At 38.3% G+C, this 20,425-nt stretch overlaps 1 protein-coding gene across 1 annotated transcript in view; it reads right to left on the bottom strand.

The window, feature by feature from the left end:
- Positions 1-1,289: 1,289 nt before the first annotated feature.
- The window catches only part of bnipl (BCL2 interacting protein like), a 67,328-nt gene continuing 48,192 nt past the window's right edge, over positions 1,290-20,425 (bottom strand). The window contains exons 4-10 of the mRNA XM_028793952.2: positions 19,423-19,659; positions 15,052-15,243; positions 12,600-12,702; positions 9,402-9,533; positions 4,530-4,616; positions 2,981-3,079; positions 1,290-2,778 (exon numbers count right to left, since the gene is read on the bottom strand). Of these exons, the coding sequence (XP_028649785.1) occupies positions 2,751-2,778; positions 2,981-3,079; positions 4,530-4,616; positions 9,402-9,533; positions 12,600-12,702; positions 15,052-15,243; positions 19,423-19,659 (878 nt within the window). The 3' untranslated portion in view covers positions 1,290-2,750. The remainder of the gene's footprint in view (positions 2,779-2,980; positions 3,080-4,529; positions 4,617-9,401; positions 9,534-12,599; positions 12,703-15,051; positions 15,244-19,422; positions 19,660-20,425) is intronic.

The following is a 20,425-nucleotide window of genomic DNA, read 5'->3' as shown; positions in this document are numbered from 1 at the left end:
TTAATAGTCAACTCTTAGTGCAAGAGAAGACAGAGCCGGCTATATGTCCTTAGAAGACTGGCGTCCTTCAACATCTGCAATAAGGTGCTGCAGATGTTCTATCAGACAGTTGTGGTGAGCGCCCTCTTCTACGCGGTGGTGTGCTGGGGAGGCAGCATTAAGAAGAAGAATGCCTCACGTCTGGTCAAACTGGTGAGGAAGGCAGGCTCTATTGTTGGCATAGAGCTGGACAGTTTGACATCTGTGGCAGAGCGACGGGCGCTCAGCAGGCTCCTATCAATTATGGAGAATCCACTGCATCCACTGAACAGTGTCATCTCCAGACAGAGGAGCAGCTTCAGCGACAGACTGCTGTCACTGTCCTGCTCCATTGACAGACTGAGGAGATCGTTCCTCCCCACACTATGTGACTCTTTAGTTCCACCCAGGGGGGTAAACGCCAACATTATACAACATTATTGTTTGTTTTTACCTGCATTTTTATTACTCTTTAATTTAATATTGTTTTTTGTATCAGTATGCTGCTGCTGGAGTACAGTATGTGAATTTCCCCTTGGGATTAATAAAGTCTTTATCTATCTATCTATCTATTGTGGCCCTATATGAGTGAGAGTAGTGTGGCATGGCGGCAGCAGGGTGAAAGTTCCTCCTGCTCCATGTGTGGAGTTTGCATATTCTCCTTGTGCATTTCCACTGGGTGCTCTGGTTTCCTCCCACAGTCCAAATGCATGAAGGTTAGGTGGACTGGCATTGTGGCCCTAGTGTGTTTCTTTGTGTGTTCGCCCTGCGAGGGCAAGGTGCCATGCCCAGGGATTGCTTCTGTCTTGTGGCTGATACTGGGATAGATTCCTGCGACCCTGACCTGGTTAAGTAAGATTGTAAAATGGATGGATGGATGAGTGAGAGTGGGTTTGTGTATGAGTGTGACTAGCATGGGATCGGCACTGGCTGATTCCCATCTTGTGCCCAGTGCTGTAGGGATAGGCACTGGTCCCATGTGATGATGAACTGGATTAAGCAGGTTTGCAGACAGACAAACACACAAGCATTCATCCAATTTCTAAACCTTCTTTTTTATTACAATGTCACAAAGAGCTGAGACTTCCTGCAGTGGCAACATGCAAGATAATTCATTAATTTCCACTATAAATAAGGAGTACTTTGCTCAGAACCTGTGTCTACCAATTACAGCCTACCCACATTATCTTAAGTGTTAAAACAAAATATATTTTAACTCAGGAAGGCCTCATTAGCTACTCCTGTGGAAAGATGGCAGACCACAACCTATATATAGAACAGTGTTTTATTTATACAGATAGTACATACAAGGTACATTAAAAAACAGGAATCATTTAGAAAGTATACATTTCCTTTGTTAATGCAATTAAGACCCTGAAATCTTCTAAGACACACTGCACTAGAGACAAAATACACGTCAACAAATGATTAGCAGACATGTTTTTCAAAATATCTCCTGATACAGCGTCTAAAGCTGAAGACCAACAGCACAAAACTTGCCATATCACTTTTTAAATTGTTTTCATTAGACAGATACCATACAGGCACAGCTGATAAGGCTTTGGCAACAAAATAAAATATTAAAACAAGACAAATCATTATTATTGTGACACATAACTAATGTGCAGTTCAACTATTTAGAGCTAAAGTAAAATGTTATTTTACATATCAAAGTGCTCTTTTATTATACAGTGGGGAACCCAAATTTAAACAGATCCTGTCTGCCACAGAATGCTACCTTATTTTAGGCTTGCACCATTAGTCCTTAAGGGGCTCACCTGTGTCCTTTGCAGTGCTTCATTTTGTAGTATTTGTCGTCTGCTCCATTCAGAATTTTGTGCACTTCAAGGCAATCCAAGTCTGATCTTTTCTGGCTCAGTGCGAGTTTTGCTTTGACCTGAAATCACGGACAAATTCCACAACTCATGCATCACACCAGGTTCCATGAAGAGAGACTAAGGTCGTAGAGGATTACAAAGTAAAATGTCACAATTAAACTCTTTCACCCCGGGCAACAGTTTACACATTCTGTCTCCATTAAACTGGTGGATGGTTTACAGACAGAACACCATGTGGGAAAAGATCCAAGGACAAATAAAGCCTCAATCCCTCATCCCTTCCTCTCTGTTCATTGACATATGCAGAAAAAGTGTTGGTGAATGTGACTTTAGTTCAACAATGAATCCAAGTGCACTTTTAGTGTGGCAGGCAAGATTTGACAGTGTGACTGACCACAAGAATATTTAGCATCTGATACATTAAAGAACCCCGTGTTACAGTAGCAGCATCCCAGAAAAAGGCTACGAAGGTGAAGAACACAGTGACCAGAAAAGGACAACTATAAAATGGTCCAGCTCCAAACAATACTGAATCAATTATATAAAGGTAAAAAACATACAGCAACAACTCCAGCATTCTAAATACAAAAACGCTAAACATGTATACACTTAAAAGTTGACTTCAAAGTTTACTTCTGTAATAAAATACAGAAGCAGCAGAAGTTGATTTGTACAAGTTTAAGTTAGTATAATTTTAAAAAGGGTTTCCTCACCAAAGAACAGCAGCTTAGTATTATTGACTATTTTATTTACAGCTGATAGGTAACAGAAGGAAAGTTTTAAAGAGTCTTTGGCTCCTGTAGTCTGTCAGCCTATAGTCCCCATATGTATATACATACTAAAACATATACTTGTGTCTTCTTAAAATAGTGTTTTCTTTCAATTTACAGACTTCTATAATCCATTCATCTCTTGGTCCAGCCTGAAAAAGAGGTTAAAATAATCAAAAGTAATCAGAGCAAGTTGCCCCATTAGGTCATAGCTTGGCTAACAGTAGAGGGTGCTTGCCCACTGCCTCCAGGACTTAATTACAGTCTAACATTTTCTGTCATTACAACCTTTAATCAATGGTGGCACATGGCCATTGCTTTCTAATGGAGGCATACTAAGCTGCTAATACGTACTTTTTGATGCACTCTGGAATGTGGACATGTTCCATTGGAATCAGTTTGGATAGCTCATTTAAACTGTTCAAGAATCGCAGTTTTCGACTGAATTTTGCACTGAAATGAGAACATTGCAGAATATAACTGTTACACCCAAGTATATGATTAATAACATCAAAATTGAACTCCTTTTCATTCCTTTACAAATAAAAAGTAAAAATATTATATATATATACACACATGTATATATAAAATGGTATATATACATCCATCCATCCATCCATTATCCAACCGGCTATATCCTAACTACTGGGTCACGGGGGTCTGCTGGAGCCATTCCCAGCCAACACAGGGCGCAAGGCAGGAAACAAACCCCGGGCAGGGTGCCAACCCACCGCAGTGCTATAGATAGATAGATAGATAGATAGATAGATAGATAGATAGATAGATAGATAGATAGATAGATAGATAGATAGATACTTTATTAATCCCAAGGGGAAATTCACATACTCCAGCAGCAGCATACTGATAAAGAACAATAAAAAGTGTCCATGGAACTAGTCCACATAAAAGAAAGTGGTAGGAGTTGACAGTGAAATAGATATATACAGTAAGACAAAATACTAAATGAAATATGCAAAAATATTGTATCTAAAAATTTGAAAAGTGCTTTTGTTGAGAAAGGCATTGGTATTTGGAAATTTAAATTTGGTCCCCAGATGGTCATTTTTGAAGTGCTTTTAATTAAATAAAGATCAAAAGTTCAAAATACAGCTGATAACCACCCAATGTAAAGGTGAACAAGTCAATTAATGAAATCTCATTATGGTACTCATTGCACATTATGAGGCAGAGCCTTCTGATACAGGTAGCTCAGTGGTTAGTGCTGCCGCCTCTTGAAGCTCTCTGGGTTCAAATTCCCTTGCCGAGATGTTGTCCATGTGGAGTTTGCACATATTCCCTTGGACTGTTTAGGTTTTTCTTCAGGTATTCCCCTTCTTACTCCCCCATCCCCAAAGACGTGCAGGTTAGGTTCAATGCCAATTTCAAACTGGCCCCTTTGCAATTATGGGTGTGTGCATGAGAGAGCCCTGCAATGAACGGCACCTTGTCCAGGTCTGTTTCCAGATTTTCTACCAAACACAGAACATCCTTTAATTAGATTAAGTGGGTCTGAAAATGAGATGAGGGTATAATATGAAAAACTTACTTTTGAATAAATCACACAGCTATGTTAGGTTAATATTCACCCTTCTCAGACACCCTCCATTATTTCTCATCCATTTTCTGAGTCCAGTTACTCAAACAGAAGTTCAAAAAGAACCAGAGCCTACCCTGGAAGCTTCAGGATTATGATAGGAACAAATCTTGGATGATACACCAGTCCTTTGCAAGGCATATTTACACACATTCCCGCACTCATTCGCACAATACCTACTTAGAGTCACCAGTTAGGCGAACACATTTCTGTGACATTAGAGGGAGCCAGAGCACCAGTCTTTGCTTTAAATGGCACAGAATACGCCATTGAACGCATAAGTCCTGATATCCAAATTGCTTGGCTTACCTGATAAATGGTCGCAAGACAGTCACCAATGCTTTTATGTACCAAGTTGGGTGAACAATCAGCAGACCTTTCAGGTTCTTGCGTAGTCTGGAAAAGAGATAACTAAGTCAGTCTTGTAGACTGGACAAAGAGCATGAGGTATTACTGACAAAAATGCACATTGCAGGATTGTTCATATTTTAACAGAGCCTGACAATGAACACTTAGCATATACTAAATAATGATAATCATTCAATGATATCGTCATTGTACAGGTACAACAAAATGTAGTTATTGCATACCCCTTAGAGTCAGAGTGCATATATTTTTAAGAAATACCACAGACTTTCAGTCAAATGTAAACACTGGAAGCCAACAACATATTTGTAAATCCTATCTACACAGCATTTTGAACTAACACAATACACAAGCATAGTGCAGAAACAATATAAAGAGCATCATGATCAATACTAGCTAAACATTTCAAAATTGGGACCAAAGGGATTTAGATTGAATGTTTTTTACCACTAGAATTTGCCACTTCAATTTTGTACTGACCGAATAAGAGCCAGCTTTAAGTGAGCTTATGGCATTTCATTTTAACGTGTATTTCTATAAATTTTTCTATAAGTATTTCAGAAACTCTGCCACCTACTGACTAAACCTAGCACAACCAACTTTTTTTCCCCAAAAGTTCTCTTGTTAGAGTTACCAGGATTGAATACAGTATTTGGTTGAAAACACATAACAGAGAATGGATAATCTGCAAGTAGATTCTGTAAACCTCCATGAAAGACCCTCAAATGCCCTTCTTTCTTTTGGCTATTGGTAGGAGTCTACAAAACATCCACCACCCCCCACCAGACCTGCTTGTTGGTCCAAGTACTTTTTCTTTCATATTTTCTTGTATTTTGAATAGTGATGCAACTGAACTTTACAGAAGTAGTGTCTGTATCATCACAACTGTCCCAAGCAGATATACAATTCAAAAAGAGCTTAATGCACTGAATGTTTTAGAATACATTCATAATTTGCCACAGTGAGTGTGTTCTAATACTGTAAGGGTGCACGGTGTCAATGTCATATTGTTAAATTTTAAAACATTTTCTTATATTAAAATGAAGTCTGAATGAATTTGGTCAGTGTATTTTATCACATTTTAAAACAAACAACTTCACTGAGGGCTTCTTCTTTCTCTTCCAACCTAGTCTACACAGCCCTGCTCACCAGTTAACTGGTCAAAAAGAACATTTAAGTCCCAGTCTGGGAGTATTTCCAAGGTAAATCTATAAAATTTTAGGGAGGGATGCACACCATTCAAGTCCTCATAGATCACCACAGCTATTCTTTAAACCACAGGTCCCAGCTTACTTTTTAAAGTCTACGATATCACAGGAATTCTCAATAATTCACTGTAAGAGCCCTCAAATCATATAGACAACCTCCTTCCTGCTAGTGGTCTGGTGTACCTCTAAATTACCTATTAAAAGACCTATCATATCTGGTACCATTTCCACTATTTTATTGACTTGGCAGTCAATGTCATTCCTACCAAATCTTGCTTTCTTCTTATTGTCATGGTCTAATAAAGATTTGTTCCTGCCCTGCAAAGCCCCCTATAGTATCATGCAATTCTGACACCCCGTTGCAACATAACCATTTTATTTTTCACTACAGTCAAAAGCTTTGACACTGCTAAATCTTTGATGTTATAAATTCACACCCAAATTTATCATGAAATATTTGTACTCCTTTATCCTATGTTGTGAAAATTCTTGCTTCAGTGACATCACATGTGATGAAGACCATGGAGCGGCTGCTGCTTCACCACCTGAGGCCACAGGTACGCCATGCCCTTGACCCTCTGCAGTTCGCATACCAGGAGAAGGTGGGAGCGGAGGATGCCATCATCGACATGCTACACCGATCACTCTCCCACTTGGACAGAGGCAGTGTGGTTGTAAGAATTATGTTTCTGGACTTCTCTAGCGCCTTCAACACCATCCAACCTCTGCTCCTTAGGGACAAGCTGACAGAGATGGGAGTAGATTCATACCTGGTGGCATGGATCGTGGACTATCTTACAAACAGACTTCAGTATGTGCGTCTTGGGAATAGCAGGTCTAACATTGTGGTCAGCAACACAGGAGTGCCACAGGGAACTGTACTTTCTCTGGTCCTGTTCAGCCTATATACATCGGCCTTCCAATACACCTCAGAGTCCTGCCACGTGCAAAAGTTCGCTGACGACACTGCTATCGTGGGCTGCATCAGGAGTGGGCAGGAGGAGGAGTATAGAAACCTAATGAAGGACTTTGTTAAATGGTGCGACTCAAACCACCTACAAGTGAACACCATCAAAACCAAGGAGCTGGTGGTGGATTTTAGGAAGACCAGGCCTCTCATAGACCCCGTGATCATCAGAGGTGACTGTGTGCAGAGGGTGCAGACCTATAAATACCTGGGAGTGCAGCTGGATGATAAATTGCCTGGACTGCCAATACTGATGCTCTGTGCAAGAGAGGACAGAGCCAACTATACTTCCTTAGAAGGCTGGCGTCCTTCAACATCTGCAATAAGATGCTGCAGATTTTCTATCAGACGGTTGTGGTGAGTGCCCTCTTCTTTTTTTTTTTTTTTTTTTTTTTATTTATTAATTTTTATTTTAATCATTCCATACAAATAGATCAATTTATAACCAAACAAAATTGAAGACAAATCAAACCCCACCCTCTTCTACGCGGTGGTGTGCTGGGGAGGCAGCATAAAGAAGAGGGACGCCTCACACCTGGACAAACTGGTGAGGAAGGCAGGCTCTATTGTAGGCATGGAGCTGGACAGTTTGACATCCGTGGCAGAGCGACGGGCGCTGAGCAGGCTCCTGTCAATAATGGAGAATCCACCGCATCCACTGAACAGTGTCACCTCCAGACAGAGGAGCAGCTTCAGCGACAGACTGCTGTCACTGTCCTGCTCCACTGACAGACTGAGGAGAGCGTTCCTCCCCCACACTATGCGACTCTTCAATTCCACCTGGGGGGGGGGTAAACATTAACATTATACAAAGTTATTGTCTGTTATACCTGCATTTTTATCACTCTTTAATTTAATATTGTTTTTTATCAGTATGCTGCTGCTGGAGTATGTGAATTTCCCCTTGGGATTAATAAAGTATCTATCTATCTTACGCATTAGAAAAATGTAGTTCTGCTCTTTACATTGATAGCGCTGCCTGGCCTGTTTCTCTAGATGGGTATTTTACATATGACAAGTAATAAAAATCAGTGTACCATGAACAGTTTCCATTGTTATACAATTTTCTATGTTCATTACATAATGAATTTGTTTTTTTCAGACCAAATGTGCATTCCCTAAAAACATATAAATTATTAAGTAATATATTAGATATTTTATTCCAATGCATAAAAAAGGGGTGGCACTGTAATGTGGTGATTAATATTGCTGCCTCATAGCTCCAAGTGACTAGGTTCCGGTCTCAAAGTAGTCACTACCCATGTGACATTTGCATGACTAGATGAATGTTCTCTTATAATATCAGCTTACTTGCCTCAGACCAGTCTGATGTGTGAGAATGTACCATGCAGTTAATTGGCACCCCATTCAGGAATGCCTTCAGCATTGTGCCTGGTGCTGGTGGGAAAAATACTGGGAATCTAGAACTGGAATGAGTGGGCTCAGAAAATTTAGTTATGAATTGACAGTAGGGAACAAAGTAAGATTTCCTAAATTCATCTTTCTCAATTTAATGTTGGAAGGAAACTGGAGCTGATCTTGGCAGTGATGGAAGGAAGGCCGGAATCAAACCAGGACAGGACGTTGACAGTTGGGTACTCACTCATTCCAGGACAATTTACAGTCTCAAATTAACTTCACACTGACACTGGCTGGGCATTAAGATCATCCATCCATCCATCCATTTTCCAACCCGCTGAATCCGAACACAGGGTCACGGGGGCCTGCCGGAGCCAATCCCAGCCAACACAGGGCACAAGGCAGGAACCAAGCCTGGGCAGGGTGCCAACCCACCGCAGGACACACACAAACACACCCACACACCAAGCACACACTAGGGCCAATTTAGAATCGCCAATCCACCTAACCTGCATGTCTTTGGACTGTGGGAGGAAACCGGAGCGCCCGGAGGAAACCCACGCAGACACGGGGAGAACATGCAAACTCCACGCAGGGAGGACCCGGGAAGCGAACCCAGGTCCCCAGATCTCCCAACTGCGAGGCAGCAGCACTACCCACTGCGCCACCGTGCCGCCCCATTAAGATCATATTTTCCAAAAATCAACCACTTTATGAAATTACTTAATGATGAACTGCATTTATATAAACACTCATATGTTGTGCAGTCCTTTTTGGGCAAGTATTTGATGCTATTTAAATTGTATCATTTCACAAATTTTCATTAATGGTGTTGAACACAATTTAACCATCAGATGGTGCTCTTGTTTTAGAAACTGAATTCAATCATCACATTTCTCAAAGGCACACTAATCCTTGCAGGTGAGATTTTTTTTGTTTGCTGAAGTCAAAGAATTCTACAGTCAGAAACATGAAACAGTTGAAGGCTGATACAAGTACTTAACTATGTGAAATTAATAAACATTCTGCCACAGCAATGGGAAATATATTTTCTATGTTTTAAAAATAGAAATATAAAAAGCATACAAATTCAGCACTCTTTAATAAATATTCAATCTTGACCCTTCTTTTCTGTTTCTCTTCTAGAGCTTTAAGACCACAAATAGAGTCTTTACTGATGTTTTGTAGAAATGAATGTCAAAATAACATACAGGCCTATTTTAAAATGTAGCTTTGTCGAAGAAAGGTGAAGGAGAGCATCTGCTAGAGAAATTAATGTACCTTCTGTCTATGGTGAGATAACACTGGCGCAGCCAGCTAATGCTGGGGATTTTATTGCGAGGAGTCATGCCATTCAAGAAAACCAGTATGTAGTTTTCAGATACCATAAGGTCCAGAGTTCCTATGATATACCTGTAAGGAAAAAAATGAACATTTCTGACAACATGTCATGTCCAAATTTAGCAATATAGAACAACAATTTGCAAAAAGGGACTTCTGTGTATAGATCACTCTTTAAGGACATGACACATTTATTTGCTAGACACCTACTTAAGGTCAGGAGTATCGTGTCGGCTGTATCACTAAAAGAGATTCAATAAAGAGCATTGGAACAAAGAAGATGGCACACAATAAAGAGATGAATGTACCCCTGAATCTGTATGTTACCTTCTAAGAGGTTTTACCAAAGACAATGCAATTCCACTTACTATACTTTTGTTTCAAAGTAAATTATTTGGTATGCAGGACATGGGTTTAAAAGTGAAGCAAAGTTGAAAGAAGTGTTCATACGGGATTAAATATAAAATTATATAAAAATCAATAAACAAATATATATTTTATCACTGGTGTTATACATGTTTTTAATAGGAAACGGTGTTCCTTTAATGTGGGTAGTGACATCCTTCACATCTTCTAAACTCTGTGATGGCCAGTGTGATTTCCTACACTGTAGTGTGCTGGGCTGGTAACATCACTTCAAGAAAGGCCTGCCAAATCAACAAGCTAATTAAAAGGGCAGGCTCGGTTATGGGACACATTCTGGACCTCCTGGAGGTAGTGAAGAAAGACAGAAAATTAAAACAAAACTGAGTGCCATTATGTACAATGCTGCACATCCTCGGAGTAATTTCAGACAATGGATTATTCAGCAAAAGTGTGTCAAGAAATGCTACTGGGGCTCATTTATACCAACAGCAGTACCTCTGCATAATGCCTCATTGTTGCTTTAACTGGCAGGTCAGACGTTCTTCTTTTTTAATTTTTTTTGTTTTTACTCATTCTGGTGTGTGTTCAGATTACAGTGTATATGCATATATATATTTATGTATCTCTCCATTTATTTATTTATTTAAAGAGCTTCTGTAAGAAGTTAAAATTCCCCCTGGGTACAAGCAAAGTTCTATCTATCAATCTAAAATGATGCATTTGTTATTTTATAATTCAATGAAAGAAATAATTAAATCATACCTCATGCACATGCATAAACAAACACAGCAATTATAATTTGATTTATATAAACAAGCCATGATAATACAAGTCTGTTAACATTAGAACTGAGATATGACCAGTTGACAATGGAGGAGAGGAAAACACCAACTGAAACAATTAACAGTATTCCTGGAAATAATAAACCTCTACAGGTACATGGTCAGATATGATTGACAGAGTCAGGGTCAAAGACAGTTAATATTACAGTTCTAGTGGTCTAACCCAAGTTGTGTACCACCTCCTCCTTGACATTTCTTAATATTATAGTACATTTTCAGCAGTCTAATGAGTATTTCTTTATTATAATTGTGTCAATCATCAGGACTACCTATTACAAAACTTTTTTTTTTTCATTTTCTTTGAACTCTGGTTGGCACATAGAAGCATTGATGCCACTTTCACCAAGTAATCCTCATGAGGTTGGAATAAGATGTCAGAATGGATGGGAGGTAATGACATGACTATAATAAACAGGCTCAGGGTCAGACCATGAAGTGATTTCTCCACATACTGTACAAAAGATATGTAAGAAATTTGACAATAGGAGACCATTCAGTCCATCAAGCCTGTGTGTTTAGGTAATAGCTAAGCTTTGGGACAGATTTGTCTCATCCAGATTTGTCTTAAAGGTTGTCAAGGTTTCTGCTTCAAATGTATGTCCCAGTAGTTTGTTTCATATGTGGCACAGACTGTACTGTGTTACAATATATTACCTACAGTGGGGCAAGTTGGCCAACTTCAGGCAGACTTTACCTTTAACTCTGGGCCCCCAGAGGTTTATTTTCTCCAAGATCAGTATAAAATAAACATTTTTTCCATTTTTAATTGCCAAGTTATAGCTTGGCTTACAGTACCATTACATTATTACTATTAGGAGTTTAAAGAAAATAAAATTATTAACTTTTATATGGTTATGTTCTATATTATCTCAGGGATTATCTGGTTGGACAAGTCACTGGCACAAGAATAGCACTAGGATGGTACAGGGTTTGGTAAAATCCCACAAAACTCTTGTGGAAGACAGAAAAACATACGCTGACTAACAAGAGCAACTAAATATATCAGTGTAAAAAGACAGGGCAGCGTGGTGGGTAGTAAATCCAGACATGTACCGAGTACCCAGGAAAGATATCAGTAAAGGAGAGAAACACTATAGCTTGGATGGAAATGCGGACTGCTTTCCCAGGGTGCTAGAGGGCAAAAGAACCAGCAAAGATCTGGGATGTCTGAGATCTCAGGAATGACTGGCAAGTGCTTACAAGACTCAAACAACAGATGAAAGCGTAACGTTACTGCTGGCATCAGGATATTCATTCAGAAATTGAGGTCAGAGAGGAGTGGTAGGATGGCTTGGGAGCAACACATGGTCCCTGTCTTTTGAGAGATAGACTCTGTCACTCCATTTGAGAAATATGCCCCTTTAAGTAATATTGAAGGCTCAGGGGGTGCAAGGACATTAGAAGCCAAAGTCGCAACCTGGTTTAACTATAATAAAGTATGGCTGCCTCAATCCTGAAAGGGAATATGGGGTTTGGTCACACGTCATCCCCAAGACTGAGTTTATGCCAGGGAGGATGGTAGGCTCACAGGGAGGAGGATGAGGTTAGTTTTTAGAGAGTGAAGATGGGAGAAAGGGTTTGTTTGGTGACTTCTGAAGCTGGGCAAGCAAGCGAGTTATTCATCATAGCAGACAGAGTGAATACCACTGTAAGGATGCTAAGAGAGGCAGCAGTGTTTTCATGCTTGTATTGTGTTCTCCCATATTCTACTCCTCTCCTTGTGTATTTTTCTTTTGGATACCTTTGAGATTCTGGCTTCATTCTGGGTACAGAGAGCTGTCCCCCTTCTTGCAATACACATGTATATTGAATACCGTTTTGTTTTTGTTTAACTGTTTATTTGTGTACAGCATGGTCAGTCTGCTTAATAAAAAATGACACATGACAGTAAATTAACTTGGCAAAATTAAAATATGGAGTGGGCACTGACCTAAAAAGATTGTCCATGACATAATCATAATTTGGAATACTGTTTTCAGGCAGGTAACAAGAAGAAAACACAATGATTGCATTTAATCCATCCCCATAGTAACCTGAAATACAGACAAAAAGAAAAAAATAAGTGTTTTCTCTTTTATATTTGTATTCATTTTTGGTATTCCAAATGAGTGTAGAGACTAATAGAAAAAACGTATATAAAACCCTACATTAGAGTTGGCTCTGAGGTCCAGTACATGATATTGACAACTTTAAATTAGCTATGATTTACAATTTTAAATAACATATTGAATGGTATGGTATACACTGAATTATTCTACTGAAGTTTAATTGTCCATGTGAAAAACATAATGCCACCTACTGGCTGCTGTGGAAAATATTTACAAAAAAACAGACACAACCCAAAACAAATTGAGTCCAGTCACTGTTTGCGGGCTGTTTGCATGTCCTCTTTATGCTTGGGTGGGTTTACCTCTAATGAATATGCATTTCAGGTTTACTGGCAATGCAAAAGTGGCCCAGTGCTAGAGAGTTAGTTTGGATATGTGAGTGAACTGGCATCACAACTGTCCACAGCCACCAAAACTCAAAGTTTCAATCTTGCAATACAACCAAATTGGACTATGACCCCTGTTGCTGAACTGGACAATTCAGAGATAGATAATGAATAGACATTTACCACAGGATATTTTCCTTTTTTTAAGATATATACAATTGTTATCAAGAAGACACTGATACATTTTTCATTCTGAAACACTGATAACATTTAGTGGGAAAATTAGTGGTTTACAAAACAGGGCATTAGAGTTGAAGACTGAAAGCAATATGGAATTAATGCTATGTAAAAATAAAAATAAAAAAAACACAGAAATATCAGAAAAATACATTCATTGAAAAATAAAAAGTCATTCTCCTTATTTTACAGTATCTGCATTCAGTTATGGGTTTATATATCGGAATGTCTGACATCTTATATTCCAAATCGTAACCATAGATCCTCAAATGAGTGTCTCCTTAGAATTCCAAGAGCAAAACTTAAAAGAAGTGGTGAGGCGGCCTTCTGCTGTTATGCACCTAAAATCTGGAATAGCCTGCCAATAAGAATTCGCCAGGATAATACAGTCGAGCACTTTATAAAACTGCTGAAAACACATTATTTTAACATGGCCTTCTCATAACTTCACATTAATTTAATCCTGATACTCTGTATATTCAATTAATTATAATAACTATTCATGGTGGCCCTAAAAATCTGTACTAACCCCTACTCTCTCTTCTGTTTCTTTTTCTGGTTTGTTTGTGGTGGCGGCTTGCACCACCACCATCTACTCAAAGCACCGTGATGTTCCAACATTGATGGATTAAAAGCCAGAAGTCTGCATGACCATCATCATCAAGTCCTTCCGTGAGAGCCCTAAATACAAAGAGGACTATTTCATTTATGTTAGGTAGAATGCCCAGAGGGGACTGTGGCGGTCTCGTGGCCTGGAACCCCTACAGAATTAATTTTTTTTCTCCAGCCGTCTGCAGTTTTCTTTTGTTTTTTCTGTCCTCCCTGGCCATCGGACCTCTTATTCTATGTTAATTAATGTTGTCTTATTTTAATTTCTTACTTTGTCTTTTATTTTTCTTTTCTTGATTATGTAAAACACTTTGAGCTACTTTTTTTGTATGAAAATGTGCTATATAAATAAATGTTGTTGTTGTTGTTTGGCAGCTTCATTAGGGAGACTGGCAAATCCATTGTCCCAACCCCATTACACAAAAGGCACAAAAGATGCTCCCATTAATGAGTTAAAAAAAAAAAAAAAGTCAATACATTTATTTTCTTTTTACTGGAATCCCTTGAGTCATGTTCAGCACTGTAATAAATGCTAGTGATTCTTTCTTCAGTTCCAAAACTAAAAGAAACAGACTTGTTACAGCCTGTCGGCCTGCCTCACCCAGCTACTTTCCATCTGAGTTTTTGTTTTTGGGCCATTCCCCGTGAAGGCAACGCCTTAAAGCCAAGAAAATAATCATTCTCATTTTGTGCAGTACATTATCCCAGTGCTCATGTTACCAAATGGTGGTACTTATCCCATTTCCTATTATATTTTAGAAGAGCTACGGGTCCTTTATATCCCCTTATAATCTTCAATTAAAATTTAAATAAAATTTTGCAACATCTGGATTAAGAATAATTTTACCCAGCCATCTATCCATTATCCAAACCATTTAGTCCAGTTAAAGGACATGGAGACCTAAGCCTATCACTAAAGCACTGGGCTAAAGGCAAGAACCTAACCTGGACTGGATACCAGGGAAAACACTGTATTTGTGTTTTTAATCAAACAACAAAGTCTGTTAATGAATCTACCCTTCCATGCATCCAATACAATATTACAGATACATATGAAAATCAGTTGCAATCTTCATTTTGACTAATATAGCCATTTGCTCACCTCCATGACACAGCACCCTATGGTAGGCCTCAGTGACACTTGTGTCCACTCTGTACACTTGTTCCGCCATATGGAATACTCTCCACTTCCGCCCTTCACTGTCCTCTTCCTCTGATACATGATCTTCAGTCATCCTCTCCTTCAACACATTGTCATGTCCACCTTGAGAGTGGTTCATTCGTGGCAAGTCATCTACAGATTAGCAACATAAGGTTTTAAAGTCCGATAGATAGATAGATAGATAGATAGATAGATAGATAGATAGATAGATAGATAGATAGATAGATAGATAGATAGATAGATAGATAGATAGATAGATAGATAGATAGATAGATAGATAGATAGATAGATAGATAGATAGATAGATACTTACACGACTTCTAAAAATATATATTATACAAAATGCAATACAGACATTATTTTAGAATTTCGTTCAAAGGCTCATTTAATAGTATCTAAGATAAAGGATTTTAAGTAGGAACCCTTAAAAATAAAAATTGATATTCATTAAATACTTTGCATATTATATATACAGTATATATATATATATATATATATATATATATATATATATATATATATATATATATATATATATATATATATATATATATATATATATATATATATATATATATATATATATATAGTGACAGATGGCCAAAAACCCTGCCCCACCGGGACGCCTGGAGGAAGGACGGACCGGGAAAGCAGCACTATTCTTCCCTGGGCGCCTGGACGGTCCTTTGAACCCTGGACGACAGCACTTCCAGTACACCAGGAAGTGCTGATGGACCAGGGATGGTGTATGCCCGGAGTGCTTCCGGGTGCAAGGGCAGCACTTCCAGCACACTGGGGAGAGCTGTCGGAAGGTCGTCACCATGCACCTGGAGCACATCTGGGGCAAGATAAAAGGGACCGCCTCACTCAAATCGGGAAGCCAGAGTCAGGTGGAAGTGGACAGAGCTTGCGAGAGAGGAGTGGAGGCAGCCAAAGGACCAAGGACTGAGCAACCACTGTAAATATTATAAATAAACATGCATGTTGTAGACATTTTGGTGCCGTGACTGTCTGTGGCCGGGCTATTTTTTTTATATATATATATATATATATATATAAATTAATTAATTAAATAATAATATAGGTGTTTTCATGTAGCATTCATCAAACACTTTTATGAGTGCTCCTTATTCTCCCACTAATTGAATCAAACTAATGACATACCCCCGGTGAGTGCTCAGCAAGTTAAGATGCAACAAAAAATATTATTCTTACCATTTAATACTGAATCTCCATTTTATATGATTCCATTAAAGTAAACTACAATGGAAAATGCTTTGCTAAATGTATGCATTAACATTCCTCAGTTTTCCAGCAGTCCATCACAGGGTCTACACATACATATATTAATACAGAGTCAATTGAATTTGCCAGTTAATCTAATCTGTATGAAGGTAGGAGGAAAACACTCAGAAACATAGAGAAACTGCAAACTCCACACAGACAATGATAGAATTGGAACTCCGGACACTGGATATGTAAGGTGGCTGCATTACTCAAGGTTCAATCATACCACCCCCAATATCTCAATTAACTAAATCAAATGCAACATTTAACAGAGTCAATGATAAACTGTTAGGTAAAACAAAACTATGATTCAGTATATACTCTCATGGAGCATACTGATAGGTGGTAACTGGGTTTTGTGTTTTGGGAGGCCATCAAAACATACAATACAGACTTGTTCTACTCTTCACTACATTACACCATCGAGTTAAAGAAGTTATATTGGATAATTCATGTGATAGCCATATCAAAAAACACTTTACTGTAGACACAGATCCACCGGTACAGACGTTAATTTGATGAATTTTATAATTAAGCCAGTCAAAACATAAAATATGCTAAAATAATTTTTAAACATGAGAAGTTAATATTTATTGCAATGCAATACAAACAAGATGCAGATGGCTAATATTCTTTACATGGGGAAGTGACCGCAGAGCGAAACATGGGAAGGTAGCAAGGAAGTCTAGGACTCCCTGAAAGCCTAAAAGTCAAAATTGTTGGAGGTACCTGAAAATAATTTTTTTTAAATATGTTATTGAATTATAAATCGCTCGATGCACATTACTGAATTTGTAAGGAAGTATTATAGCAGCAAAATGGCAGTCAGACAGCTCTTTATGTGCAGAGATGGAAGGCAGCTGGCCACGAGTGTTTCACAGGCTAGGTGTGGTCCAGATATTAGTGTGGCAGTAAACTTGGTCGGCAGGGAAGACAAGTGCGATCTTATGTCAAGCCTCAATAGGATTCTTGAAAGACGGTGGAAAGATACAGAGAAAAAGTATAAATAAGAACACCACACAGTTGTTAGTGTTCACCTTGGTGTCAGTGATACTAAAGAATGTGATGGTGGATTACAGTTAAAGATGGCAAATGATGAAACTGTTATGATACCAAGAGTCTTCCGGTTGCACTGGAACACTACTTTACCATCACAAAGACATATTTCTTCCTTCCATGCTCTTAATTAACAAAAGCTGCAGTGCTTGTCTGTGACAGAAGACCAAATTGGTACACAAGATACAAGTACCTTAAATCTGCATGAAGAAATAGCTATTTTAAAGTTCTGTTTCTGGGCAATACTACTCAGACGTGCAAGGCTGCTTGGCTTATATGTGTACAGAGTATGTCTGTGATGCAATTCACCTGCTTATCCTAAATGATAGCATTCTATAGTACATACACTAGTGCATTTATTGTACATTCCATTATGCTAGAATAAGACTTGAGTGTTCAAACAATGAAGCGCCAATGGGACCCCTGATTATACGGGTTATTTGACACACTGGAAGTGATTTATGGTAAATATAAATTTTTCATTACATTTTGTGGTTACTTTGTAATAAATTACTTTTTACCGAGTAAAACATGATTTTTTCAGGATGTTTATTCACATAATATTTGAAAAAATTCTCTGGTCTCTAATTCCAACCACATATTTACTCTACATAATGGCTAGCTAATAAAAGACACTACAAGGAATAATAATTATTAAGAAATGGTAAGGCTTAAATTAGACTGAATGATACCCACTACCAAATGAAGCAGAGATATTCCTACAATACCCATGCTCTGCTGTCCATTACTTATCTGAACATGTGAAGCACTAGTGACTGCAGCTGTTTGTATAATTTCTAATACAACTAACTTGGAGAAAAATCCAAATCTAGCAGAAGTAATATCACAGTCTTTGACAGAGGATGCTGAAAAATCTCAGTTTTTAAAAAAATGTGCAATGGCACACAGAACAAGGTATGTTGCAATACTAATAAATAGGTTTTAGGTGTGTTTGCATGAATGGTGATACCAAGTGATGAAGAATGTCCTTACAAAAAATGCTGTGGCCTAGGCAGTCTCACTAATACTAGAAATAAAATGAAAAAGCTATGAAACAAGCTCACTTTGGGGATGGTGAGGTGTGTGTGGGTGAGACGTAAGAAACAGAGAGAGAATGAGGTGGAGACAAGGATACTTAGGTAAATGGGTGAGCTTCACCATCTTGGTAGATAGAGGTTCTGTGAATGTTGTATCTGAGAAGTGGCAGTTTTGTGTTGTCCCTCTGCTTATCCCTTTTTGTCAGTTTTATTTTAATAAGTACACCATTTTGTATATTTTTAATTATTGCCGAATAAGATAAATGCTGAAAAAACCAAAAGTGATATTCACAATTATATTTGGAGAATATATAATAAAACAATGAAATTAAGAATCCCCAACCCCATACTTGTAAGTAATAATTTTAGTAGAGATAACAGGACATAGTACTTTCACTGTAGTGGTAGTGGGCATTAAAACATGAGAAAGTCAAAGAGGGTTGTATAGAAGGTAGGACACCCAGACCTGAAAGTCAAACATTGCCCATTAATGATATCCTCACATCCAGCTGTGTATTAGATTCATATCAGACATCTACTTATTTACATTACTGGTGGAGGATAAACTGATGCTTGGTGTGAAAAGTGTGAGAACTGCTAGATTATAAAAAGATGACATTCACTGATCAAAAGAGATGAAGCTGGTCACAGTGAGGGCAAGAGGGCAGCGTAAGTTTAAAAGCCATGGTGCTATTTTGTATAAATTTTGAACCTCATAGAATAAGTTTGGGTGTGGATAGATCCTACAACAGCACACATTCCAGTTACTGTATAATTATACACCTGTAACTACATAAGAATCTATTGAATTGTGTTTTAGGGAAATTTTATCTTTCAGGTCTTCTGAAAGTCCTGCTTCCAAAATTATAGGTTTATTTAGGCCTACCATGCCTATCTATGAAAAGTTACAGTATATAAAGTGAATTCTTACCCTCCCACTCCAAATCATTGCCATTCTCAGCAAAGGATGTGGACTCATTGTCAGAGGGTGTCTCCAGTTCATCTATGTTGATTTCAAAGTCATCATCGGGTGACGGTGAAACTGCTGCAGTGAGGAACTCATCAGAGATCACTGAATCGCTACGGTCAAGTGTCAAGCTCAGCGCTGGAGCAGCAAGCCTTTTTTTCATATGTCGGTTGCCAGATAGTGCCAGACTGCTAGGTGGCTCTGTGCAATTACAAATAAAATGACATATTTATATAACAAACAAACATAGTATTGCTATAATAGTTATGGAGTCTTAACATAGCACACATAACCAGCCACAATTTAGAGAAAATAAACTTAAATATTATTATTTTGCACTGTGCCTGGTATTCTGGATGAAGGAATGGTGTTCATCCATACATTATTCAATGATTAATCAGAGCTGCGATAAGGAGTACTACTTCTGGACACAAAGGGTCATTACCTACCCCCAAGCCAGGAGAGGTTATGACTAGCTGCAAGCATTTTAAAAAATAGATGGACATATCTGAAACAGTTTCCTTCTATGCCGCAGCAACTGTAGGTTTCCATTAAAAGCGGTGTTTTCATAATAAGAATTCCTTGTTTAATAAATTGGCTAGACACACTGTGAATAACATAAGCACTATTACTACTGACCATGGGCTAAAGAAGCCATTATGTCAATTGTATGATCTAATTGTGAGACAGCACTGTGAAGTGAGAAAAGATACAAAAAATAACAATAGTGATCAATATTTTTAATTTGATCAACTGCTTCTCATATTGAATGAATACCCATCCATTCATTGAACCCACTTATTCTATTATAGAGTTGTAGAAAGTCCAAACTTATTACAACAGCACCGGGCACACAGTAAAAAAAGCTCCGTGAATGAGATACCAACCCACAGAAGAGCACAATCACACAAACACACACTAACACAGAGTCACCAGTTAACCTAAAAGTATCTAAAAGTAGGAAGTG

Source organism: Erpetoichthys calabaricus, chromosome 2, assembly GCF_900747795.2.
Source record: "Erpetoichthys calabaricus chromosome 2, fErpCal1.3, whole genome shotgun sequence".
NCBI lineage: Eukaryota > Metazoa > Chordata > Cladistia > Polypteriformes > Polypteridae > Erpetoichthys > Erpetoichthys calabaricus.
This window is presented reverse-complemented; position numbering and strand designations above follow the sequence as displayed.